The following is a 12,091-nucleotide window of genomic DNA, read 5'->3' on the forward strand; positions in this document are numbered from 1 at the left end:
GTCACTAATAGAACTTATTTATTTATATTTATTTAACAAATAAAATACATTTACTGTGTTTGCACACGCTAATGCAAACCGAGATGTGAATGGGAGAATTCGAGAGCAGATCAGTGCAAACACGAGTCGTAGACAAGTGTTTGCACCTGCTCGAGAATTCTCCCAACCACATCGAGGACTTCAATCTATGATAACAACACTTTGAAATTCCACTAGAACACCTGCTTCCACAGGATGTTCGAGTAATCAAATAAGTCGTGTAGTCAACAGGAGAAGTGCTTTCAATCTTTTCTTTCATAATAGAGAAATATAGTTTTACATGGATACGGTATTACGAAACATTCGAGTTAGATTACATAGGACACTGATACACAATAATGTTACGGTCATCGGACACGGACACTATCTTTGAACCAGTAGCGTTGTATTTGACTCCCCATACCTGCAAACGATCAAATAATCCATCAATAAAATCCAAACAAAAAGAAGAGTAGTATAATAAGGTGCACTGATAGTTTGATGGGGTAAAGGGCGTACCTACCTTCGAGCACACTATACATGAGGGAGAATAGACCTTTTTCGAGTTCCAAATTACCGCTGTGTTCCTTGATTACAGACTCATTTACTCTAGACTCTTCCACAGTCTGTCGCTCGTCCGTTCCGTTTCCACGCTTAGAGATTACTCGTCCACAGTTTCTCTCGTTTCAATATTTTCAAGATGGCGGCGAAAACGAGAGAGACTGTGGACGAGTATTTTGGTTCCCAAAGCACGCTGGGTCCAAGTTTTCGGGACCCACAAGTCCTTTCGGTCATTGTACCGTTACAGTCTCTAAGCGTGGAGACGGAACGGACGAGCGAGAGACTGTGGAAGAGTCTACATTTACTCAGGCTTAGCTTCGCATCAGTGTCAAAATATTCACAAATACCAACGGTAAAGTAAAGAATGCACAACTTCAACAATACAAACACTATGAAACTTGACGGACCTTGACTGGAACACGTGAATATTCTACAAAAAATCGAGGCTAAGCCTGAGTAAATGAGTCTGTAATCAAGGAACACAGCGGTAATAGACCTTATTCGTGGTGTGACAATGTTTTCCTAATTGAACATGACAAAACTCTAGGGGAATGAACAGCTATTGTTTGGAAACTTGTCGGGATATCATCGTTACTCCTTTCGTATCCTTTGGGATACTCACAAATGTTTTGAAGAGTAAAAACAAAGGAAAATGAATCCCCTGGAGGTTCGTCACGCTGAATTGGGAAAACATTGTCACGCCACGAATAAGGTCTATTTGGAACTCGAAAAGGGTCTATTGGGCAACAAAACCTTTACTTTTTATTATGACGAGAAGTGTCTTACCGGAAGTACATTAACGTAGAGGAAATTACCGTGGATGGATTGCCGGTAGTGGAAGTGGTATGGTAGGATTAGCAAGGAGTACGTACCTGGTCTGTGTGTTCGTAGAAGGTGTGAATGACTTGACGCGATCCTGAATCCCATATCTTGACTGTCTTATCACTTGAACTAAAAACAAGCAGAGTAAGATTAATGAAAACATCCTTTTGTTTATCGTCAACTATTATACACCTATTTCAACAAAAACAAAAAACAAAAAACAAAAAAAAAAAAAAAAAAAAAAAAAAAAAAAAAAAAAAAAACACAAACATTGTCGGTTAGAGATCTGTAATCAAAAATCTGAAACCGATTGGAATTGTGGGGAATTCACCTTTTCGGCGCTAGCCGTCAAGGCGTACAAATTGTTTTAGATTGTGTTACGGTCACCAAAAAGTTCGGACATTGTTCTCGAAATTCCGTACAAATGTACTGACTCTAAATGAACTATTTACTTGGTTGATGTTAAGTAAAGTTCTCTAAATACAAGTAAATAAGCATTTCTAGCTTGATTGAAGCTTTTCTTACTGCTGTTAAGAGAGCTAACTAAAGAAATCTACCTAAATTTTCTCTTTAAAGTCAGTGAATTTATGGAAATCCGAGAACGATGTCCGAACATTTTGGTGACCGTAACACACAATCCAAGCTAGCGCCGAAAAGGTGAATTGAGTGTTTTTCGTCAAAAATTCAATACACACTTACACCTACTTGCAAGAAGGTTGTCATACAAGAATAGAACATTAGTAATTTAGTGAGAAAGGAATACATTAAAAGACAAAAGAAAAAGTTCATCTTCAGTGATCTTCTTTTGTTTTTTAATATAATTCCTATCCCACTAAATCACTAATGTTCTATTTTCGTATGACAACCTTCTTGCAAGTAGGTGTACCCAGATAGTTTGCTAGCGCAGGTCATCGCTCAAAGTCAGTATATCAAGATATTAACTTTTTACAAACTACTAATTAAAACCACAAAGCAATTTACAGCTTACGACCCACAATTCCTTTCGGTCTCAGATTTCAGATCTCCAACCGACGTCTTTTGAAATAGGTGTATACAGCTTTTTTCAGGGTTTGTGCTGAGGTAAACACTTAAAATTTAAGGGCTATCCGAGGAGAATCCAAGGACCTAATAATGATTTTTCAAGTCCACGGATCACAAGAAAAGATTTACCTAGAAACGAAGTGTTTGTTGTCTGGGCAGAATGCCACGTCCAGCACCCAAGAGCTGTGTCCAGATAATGTACCAGCAAGATTTGCATGTTGTCTGCACACAAGTTAGGGATTCATATACAAACAGACTACATTCTAGCGTAACACTGAGTAGTGCGCTCTCCTCTCGCATTTTGGGCCCTGGGTTTGATTTCTGGACTTCGCATCACGTGTAAATATAGAGATAACTAGCTAAAAACTAGTGTGAGCTGCGTCGGTGTTTCTAATGAAACAGTAATGATAAAAAGGTAAATTATACACCGTGAAAAGATGAAAAAACTTACTGACGTTTCGGTCGCTAGTCCTTCGTCGGAGTAAAAGAAGGACTAGCGTCCGAAACGTCACAGTTTTTTCATCTTTTCACGGTGTATAATTTACCTTTTTATCATTACAGTGTACATGTAAATATAGTTTTTTTGGTTTTCTATCTTGATTTGAGGGTTTTCTCTTGATTCTCCAATTTTCTTCACACTAGACTGCGTTGCATGGCGGCAAGCAGTGTTGCAAGAGAGAGATAGAGGTACACTGCAACACTGAAGACAGCCAGCTGATCTGAAACAGTGACGTAGACATGACGTCACTGCAAACCTGAGCTGTAATGAAGACTGCGAAAACTTGACCAGCAAAAATGAAAAAAAAGAGCCCGCAATAAGCCTGAAGCGAGATGACGTTTTACCCCCGTCTCTAGACCATAATCCTTTTCACACTGCTGGGGTAAAACGTCATCTCGCTTCAGGCTTATTGCAGTAAAAGGTATACAACTCATAAATTATTGTGTCATCGTTATCAAGCACGTATCGACAACTTCATATCTTTTTTTTATTTGGTGGACCGTTATTTGGTGGACCGGAACCCGGTGATTTCAAATGGAAAAGCTACATCTCAGTTCTGCAAATATTTTCGACTCTGCTAACATTTTTTCTCAGATCATCTGGAGCCGAGCAACGACACTGCACTCCATGAAACACAACAATTCCAACTTCTTTACCAACAAAGGACAAGATCATTAGGTTCGCTACACACAGAACTATAAGAGTCGCTCTTATAAAACAATTAAAAAAAAAACAATTTGCTGCTAGCTATCTCTGGGCTCCCTGTCTCCTTTCCTACACAGGTAACCCAACGAGTAAAGGATACACGTCGTACATTTTAATGTGTCCATCGTCTGATGCTGTGATGAGTAGCTGCGAGTCTGGTGAGAATGTGAGTGATCTTATCGTCATAGCATGACCTGGAACACAATGGATTTTAATCAGGATATTAATAATGAATATTAGATAATATGACATATTAGTATAAATACACAGGTGATTATTGAAAATCTCGCGCACTGATTGGTCGAGAAACTCGCACAATCACACGATAATCACCTCCAGTGATAATTCAAAATGGCGGCCAGCCGCTTTGTTGCTGTTACCGGGAAAAAATGTCTTTTATCTTCTTTTTTTTCTTTTTTTGAAAGAATCTGTATTTATACTAAAACAATTATTCTCCTCAGGCTCAGTGAATATCGGGAATAATAACCTCAACTTCGTTTCGCCGAATAATTGTTCATTCATTAGGACATATAATCAATAGACTTTTTTAGCTTGGTTGTTTGTCGTGCACATTTCAGACCATGTGATGCCACTCTTTGGAGTTGATTCTTCCAAGTGTAAATATTTTAACATGTTTGTCATCGACGAATAATTCTCAAGGGAATGTCATGTGAACTTAAATGGGCAATTTGCATACGCAGATCTAGCTTACACAACTGGCGTTCTTGTGATGGGTTTGAGGCAGAATCGGCCAAACCCAGGTTTTCCCCCAAACCCACAAGAACGCCTGCTTTGCAGCCTAACACAAATCTATAAAAGTCTATCGAAATCCCGCACCTCGATCAAAGAAAGAAAGAAAGAAAGAAACAAAACAACAAACAAACAGACAAAGGGACAAACAAACAAAACAACAAACGAACGAACGAACGAACGAACGAACAAACAAACAAACAAACAAACGAACCAACCAACCAACGAACAAACGAACGAACGAACAAACGAACGAACGAACGAAAGAAAGAAAGAACAAACAAAAAAGCAAATAATCAAACAATCAAACAAGAAAAGAAAAAATACAGAAAGCTATACAAACAGACAAACAGACAGACAGTTAGACAATAATGGAGAAAAAGTGTTTGGATAACCCATACCTTCTAATGTGTGAAGCAGCTTGGCTGTTGTAAGATCAAAGATGTTGATGATGCCATCGATGGCACCACATGCGATGTAGTGACCATCAGGACTCTGTTACAACACAACAAAATGATGAGCATTTTATGAACATTGAAATGAAGAAAGAAAGAAAAAGGAAGAATAAAAGAAAGAAAGGAAGGAAGGAAGGAAGGAAGGAAGGAAGGAAGGAAGGAAGGAAGGAAGGAAGGAAGGAAGGATGAAGGAAGAAAGGAAAGAACATCCAACACACTCTCTACTCATACCCCCTGTCTGCCGTGAAGTGTACTTACGTATGCAATACTCATAGTGAACTTCCCTCTTGTATCCAAGGATCCAGTCTTCTTACCACTCTCTAGATTAATCAGGTTAATCTGCCCTGAATGGCTCCCTGTGGCCAGGAACTTGGAGTCTGGTGCAAAGGCAACTGTCCAAGTATCAACTGAAATCCAAACAAGTGAAGTCAATATTGATGATCGGAACGGTCAAATAGGATCTCTATTTAGAGATCAGCCACTACAAGGGTACAACCAGGTGATCTCGTTTTGACAGCCCATCCAAAACCAGCCAATCAGCGCACAGGAAGAAATTTGATCAGGAGAAACAACATGGAGGCCACAGTGAAAGAAAAGAACTCTACAAAATATTAGATTTTCTAGCTACTTTATGGCTACTTTACTGGCTGGTCTACGAGTCATTATAAAATAACTGTTATGAATGTCGCGTTCTGATTGGTTTGGAGCCCGTGCTTTATGAGAGCACATTGCACGCGCGCACACTTTCCGTTGCGTCATTCCTATCTATTATTGTTATTTATATTTTATAAAAGAAATAAAAAACTTGCTTGCTGTGCTGTGTGCCGTCATAAAGCACTTGGGAATTGGCAGAACACTCGAGAAGTGTCCAGAAGCACTCCGCTACGCGTCATGCTTTCCGCGTGCGCGCGTTTTCTATTTCTTCAATGGCCCATTTGGCCTTTGGTCTCAAGTTGTGAACCTGTAGAAACAAGAAAGACAGTCTTTAACGTTAATAATACCTGGTCCACAGTCAATGGTTTTTAATTGTTTTCCTGATTCCAGATCCCACACACGAATATGGCTGTCTAGTGAACTGGACGCAGCAACTATTATAAGGTTAAGGTTTCATTTAAAAACATCCCAATTTTGCATTGCTTCTGCAAGTCATTAATCCCTTAAGAATAGTCATTCATACCCATACTCATAAGAGCTCTAGATGCATCACTAAAATGACCTCTAGGCTGGTCTAAATCAGGACAAAGGTAACTCACAGATCAAACTCTGAAACAGCTCTGGGCAGATCTAAGTCAGGGCATGGCTAACTCACAGATCAAACCATGAAACAACCTCTGGGTTGATCTAAGTCAGGGCATGGCTAGCTCACAGATCAAACCCTGAAACAGCCTCTGGGCAGATCTAAGTCAGGGCATGGCTAACTCACAGATCAAACCCTGAAACAGCCTCTGGGCAGATCTAAGTCAGGGCATGGCTAACTCACAGATCAAACCCTAAAACAACCTCTGGGCTGATCTAAGTCAGGGCATGGCTAACTAACAGATTGAAGTGAGGAAAAACTATGATTTAAAACTGTGTGTCCCACAATGGTAAAGGATACGCGTTCCAGCTTGATTGACATCAACAGATACGACTCCCAACTGATGTCCCTCAAAATTGAATCTTGGTTCCAGTTTGTCTTCATTCCTGGTGAAAAAAAGGATAAAACTCTAACTTTAAAAAACCCATGGTATGAATCAGTACAAATTTGCGGTATATTACTCAACATACATGTAATAAATAATTTTGGAAGACAACACTTAATTCTTTAATTTGTTAAACTTATTTTGGATAGCAAAATATCTCAAACTATTTATAAGTCATCATCATCATTATCATCATCCCCATCATCATCCCCATCACCATCACCATCATCATCACCACCATCGCCATCATCATCATCACCTTCATCATCATGACCATCATCATGACCATCATCATCATCATCCCCATCACCATCATTATCATCATCATCACATCATCATCATGCCATCATCATCATCCAATGATCATCACCATCATCATCTTAGAGGATTGAAGGTGGACAGAGGTGATATTCATGGTTCCAACTCCCCTTAGTTACCATTGTTATGCCCCACAAAACAGTAGAATATTCAAACAAATATTTGAATATTTATTTGAATGTACAAATATTCAAATGAATATTCAAATACTCATACAAAATGCATTCATGCGTGACGTTTGTTGACTGTAATACCACTTGAACAAACTGCTGCAACATTGAATGTACCACTATAACAATAATTGTCAGAACCCTGAAATACCTCATACTTACCATCACCTTCCAAAGACAAGTTAGACTAAACAATGTTACTCTGTATTACTCTGCATATTATGAACCCATGTTATTTTGAACATCTTTTCCTGTCACAAGAGGTAAAGGGATAACAGGGCTCCATGGTATTTAGCAAGTAATGACCTACCATTTCCAACATTTAACCATGTCATCTACAGCTCCTGTAAGTATGTTCTCTGTGCCATCAATTTCATTGGTTCCCCAGGCAACAGTCCAGATACTGTCTTCATGTGCTGTTCATTGGTATAAAATAATAATAATAATAATAATAATAATAAATAATAATAATAAAAACCAACTGATTTATAATCTGTACGATCTAATAGACAAGAAAAAAATATTTTGACAGTCATTGAATGAAACAAGCAAGTTTTGCATATCATTAAATATACTGAATAAATTAGATATTTGTATAAATGTATACTACAACGTTTCTGCAATCGAGTGTATGTATATGTATATACATATCATATTATTTGTTTGTCCCTCATCATATAATAAACTAAAAAACTAAAGGCTTATTTACCTTTTTCTTGCTTGCAGTATACTGAAAACTACAAAAAAAGTATTCTTTTTAGCATATATTTACATCCATCTCTCCCACGAAGGGCCTCTTTGTGGGGAATTACATTCACTGAGCACAACAATCAACTCACGAGTTAATTCATTTTTACTTAGGGAGGAAAATGGGAGAACCCAGAGAAAAACCCTCATATTAGCAAGGGAGAGAATTAAGAAAACAAACTCAGCTCCAGTTTATTCTCAGTTGTGAATTGAACAAGCTACCCCATGCAGGAATGAATTACTGCGTTAGGGTTAGGTTTAGGGTGCCAGTTAATAGAGACTTTTAGCATCAAGTTTACCGCGAACCTCTAACCGCTAGGGGTCAGGCCGAGAAACACATTCGCAAACATAGAGCAACACTCAGCATAATATAAGTGAATTCAATATGACAGCTCTTCCAGCAACAACTTCCTAATGAAGCTTTGCTAAGTGTTGAAAGTTTGACGGAAAACCCCTGACATCAAACTGTAGTTTGAGGGTACTATCATCGTGTATGGATTAACGAAGTACGTCATAGGTTTCTGAACACACGAGTGGGACTTAGAAATGTTGGTTCTCCTCACTTAGAAAAAAAATTAAGTGAAGACACCAAGAATCGAACTCGGTACCTTCGGCACCAAAGAACTACTACAATGCCAACCCCAACCCTAACCCTAAACCTTACCCCTAGACCACGAAGTGAATTCGGTTGGGTAGGTCTCATTTTTTAGTCATATTTAAACGATGTATCATCAGCGCGTGCACATATATATTTATTATAGTTTAATTTATGCTATCGTAGGGTACGATTACTAGCCGATTACTTGAAATTTGAATTTGAATAGAATTCCCCTGACAATTCCCGTACACGATGATACAACCAGTTTGAGGTTTGTGGGGCTAGCAAGAACAACATTCACGACAGGGAAATCAGGCAATACACTTCCATCAATCAAATAAATTATTGTCTCAATCAGTGCCTAAGGCTTATGCTTCTCCTTACACTTCTTTCATGCTTACGTCACTTCCTGCGTGCTTTATTACTGAACAGAGTATGGAAAAAGCTGTTTTATTAGTCTTATTATAAATATAGTTAATTATTTTATTTTGAGAGGTTGAATTTATTTACATGGAAAGAAAGACAGCCACAGGATCTAGCAGCTGGGTTTGCGCTAGCAGATGGCATCAGCACTGTGCTCTGTTTACTAATAGAGCACAGTTTTTGACCAATCAGTGCACACGTACTATCCTAACTATATAATAAACACAAACTCATATGAATATATAGTCGTTAATAGTGTACTAAATGAGAATAATGAACCAGCAAGTTAATAATCACCAAAGAATTGAAGAAATTCGTGGTTCTAGACAAAAAAATACTCGTGCTATATTAAAGTTTGACAGATTAATGTGCACCAAAATGAGAAGAAAGTAACGACTAAAAAGCACTCGAGAAATCCTACAATACTTACCATTGTGTATGCAATCTTTACTTAAAACTGGTGTAAAAACAAGTGATATTTTGTCCAATAACCGAATGAGTTTATCAAGATGAAGTTTTCACAAGTTTTCCGCCATTTTGAATAAAGCGGGCTCAAGATTGGTCAGCAGAAGACTAATCTTATTCTTCACGGGGAGGGGACGGGAGAAATTGTCATGTGACAGCGTTTCGATAAAAACTTGAAAGTGCAATAATTCAACAGCTCTTTTATACGTAAATATATTACATGTATATGCACGTGGATATTTTTTTGCATTTAGCAATGGTAAATTTGTACAAGAACATAACTCAAATTTCCAGAGTAAAAACTTTACGAAAAGTTTACGTTTCGCAAAATTGTTGAATTCATTTAAAAAAGGGAAGGCATATTGAAAATATAACTTTTTTTCTAAAACTTCTTTGTATATAAACAGTGAAAGATTGTGTTTTAGTCTATCAAAGCGCTCCCACCCCTCCCTTAATTTGAAATTTGTTACTCATACTACCAGGATCCATTAGGCGCGCTAAAGCCAATGCAAAAATATATTTTCGTGGAAGAGGTCGGGAGATAATATTCGAGCTTCTTTAAAACACATATAAAACTAAAAAAATCCTTCATTGGAAGCATAAATTAGTAAATCCTAGAGCAATTTAAAGATAATAATTGTTTTTAGGTTTTGTATTTATTTCATTCACGATAATATATGAAGTAAACTTTAGACTGTTTTGTCCCTCCCCTCCCTAGTATTATCAGTCATTACCCAGGATCCGAGGCGAGCTTTTCTCCACCACACAGTTTTAGTAAAGAAGCAAGATGGCGTCTCTTTCGAGGTCTGTCGTTTTATTTGGACGTACAAGCACAAGATTCAACGCTGTAAGAAAGTCTCTCTTACGTGGAGGATCCGAGGAAGGACCAGGAATGGTATGGATATTTTCATTTAGCGTAAATGTTATCTTTTTGGTGTAAAAAAAACTAGTTTTACCGGGTACGTTTACAAAATGGCGGCTGTTATACAACTGTCTCTTCAAAAACTACTTCTTAGATTAAGATGTCTAGTTTTCGGCTGCAATGGATTCAAGAAAACTTGAATAAAACATGAGGATAGTAATATTTAAACTGCCCTTTGTTTCTTTTCTCTGCTCTTTTTACATTATTTTGGGTGTTTTATAGCCATGTCCTGACTTAGATCAGCCCAGTTTTCTCAGGGATCAATCTATGAGTTAGCCATACCCTGACTATTAAGATCATTTCATGCATGAAGTTCCAGGTAGTTCCAGGATTGATCTTTAAGTTACCTATGCCCTGACTTAGGTCAGCCCAGAGGTTGTTTCAGGGTACAATCTGTGAGTTAGCCATGCCCTGACTTAGATCAGCCCAGAGGTTGTTTCATGGTTTGATCTGTGAGTTAGCCATGCCCTGACTTAGATCAGCCCAGAGGTTGTTTCAGGGTTCAATCTGTGAGTTAGCCATGCCCTGACTTAGATCTGCCCAGAGGTTGTTTCAGGGTTCAATCTGTGATTTAGCCATGCCCTGACTTAGATCAACCCAAAGGTTGTTCCAGCAAGGAATCAATCTGTGGGTTAACTAATAACGTAGATCTGCCCAGAGGTTGTCTTTGGGGTTGATAAAATTTCTTTTTGTTTGGTATGGTATTTAAAACATACACCTAATTGCAAGAACCTTGTCATACAAAAATAGAACATTAGTGAGTTAGTGGGATAGGAATTATATTAAAAAACAAAAGAAGATTACTGAAACTGAACTTTTTCTTTTGTCTTTTAATGTATTCCTTTCCCACTAAATTACTAATGTTCTATTCTTGTATGACAACCTTCTTGCAAGTAGGTGTATATAATTTAGTACCAAAACTAATTAAAATATCTGGCAAATTCCTTAAATTACTTAACAAGCGAAAACGTACTAAAAGCACTGTATAATTTATATTTGTAGAACATGCCATTCCAGACCAAGAACAAGACCCGTCTTCTACTGGTCATGTGCACCTATCTAGGCACTTGCTTTAGTCTTCCATTTATTGCAGTTAGATTCCAGATGGCTAAGGCAGGATCTGGTTGATAAAGAAAAAGCTTGAAGAAATTCAATGTCAAGTGTTCTAGAACTGATTTGCTGCTTCAAATACCTTTTGTTTTAATTCCAAGTCATATATGTTTTGTGTGTATGATATTATAAGATTGAAAAATGTTCTAATTTGTTAAAGAATCTCGTAGCCATGATTTCAACATGAGTGAATATTGTTCTCACTTCAAGACTTTATTAAATATAACTGGAATTGTATACTTTTGGTTTATTGTGAATTTTTTTCTTCTATTGGTTTGCTCACAGATGTGATGATTCTTTTTATTTATGGAGTACAGTAAAAACCCGCGTATAAGAACCTAGGTTTTTTCAAGTTAGCCTAAACAGGTTCTTATATAAATGGTATTTAGAGTTAAATTAGGCTAACTAGGTTCTTAATTAGGTTCTTAACTTTTGTTCAAGAAATAAAGTAGTATTTTTGAATACTGTAATCTGGTCTTTAATGTCCAATTACAGTATTCTTGGAAGCTTAGGTAATCAAAGGTTCAACTCAGTTTCATTTTAAGTTGGATTGTTTTATTCAATGAGGACATGTTCTTTACAGTAACCATGTACAGTTATCGTGTTTATAGCATTGTTGTGTACAGACTGTGTCATAAATATATTTTTGAAAAGATTGATTCTATTTTTTTAAAAATAAGAACCTGTTTTAGGATTTTAGCCTAAAATGGTTCTTATGTGAAGGGTGCTTAAAAATGAAATTTTAGCCTAACAGGTTCTTAAATTTTAGGTTCTTATATGCGGGTTTTTACTGTAGAAAATGTGC

General features: G+C 37.3%; 2 protein-coding genes across 2 annotated transcripts; one reads left to right on the top strand and one right to left on the bottom strand.

Moving 5' to 3' along the window:
• Window position 1: 1 nt before the first annotated feature.
• LOC116307214 (uncharacterized) lies at window positions 2-9,337 on the bottom strand. Its single transcript, XM_031717368.2, has 11 exons — window positions 9,220-9,337; window positions 7,731-7,758; window positions 7,332-7,437; window positions 6,449-6,534; window positions 5,853-5,939; window positions 5,110-5,258; window positions 4,798-4,891; window positions 3,747-3,840; window positions 2,572-2,664; window positions 1,452-1,530; window positions 2-442 (listed from the first exon to the last, which is right to left on the bottom strand). Exons 1-11 carry the CDS (start codon window positions 9,220-9,222, stop codon window positions 353-355), a joined length of 909 nt encoding a protein of 302 aa, XP_031573228.1. The 5' UTR covers window positions 9,223-9,337; the 3' UTR covers window positions 2-352.
• Window positions 9,338-10,019: 682 nt separating this feature from the next.
• Window positions 10,020-11,523, top strand: LOC116307210 (cytochrome c oxidase subunit 7C, mitochondrial). Its single transcript, XM_031717365.2, has 2 exons — window positions 10,020-10,149; window positions 11,179-11,523. Exons 1-2 carry the CDS (start codon window positions 10,042-10,044, stop codon window positions 11,302-11,304), a joined length of 234 nt encoding a protein of 77 aa, XP_031573225.1. The 5' UTR covers window positions 10,020-10,041; the 3' UTR covers window positions 11,305-11,523.
• The last annotated feature ends 568 nt before the right edge of the window (window positions 11,524-12,091 follow it).

The sequence above is a fragment of the Actinia tenebrosa genome, unplaced genomic scaffold (assembly GCF_029948245.1).
Source record: "Actinia tenebrosa isolate PJP-AT-01 unplaced genomic scaffold, QUT_ActTen_1.0 PGA_scaffold11__36_contigs__length_13525064, whole genome shotgun sequence".
NCBI lineage: Eukaryota > Metazoa > Cnidaria > Anthozoa > Actiniaria > Actiniidae > Actinia > Actinia tenebrosa.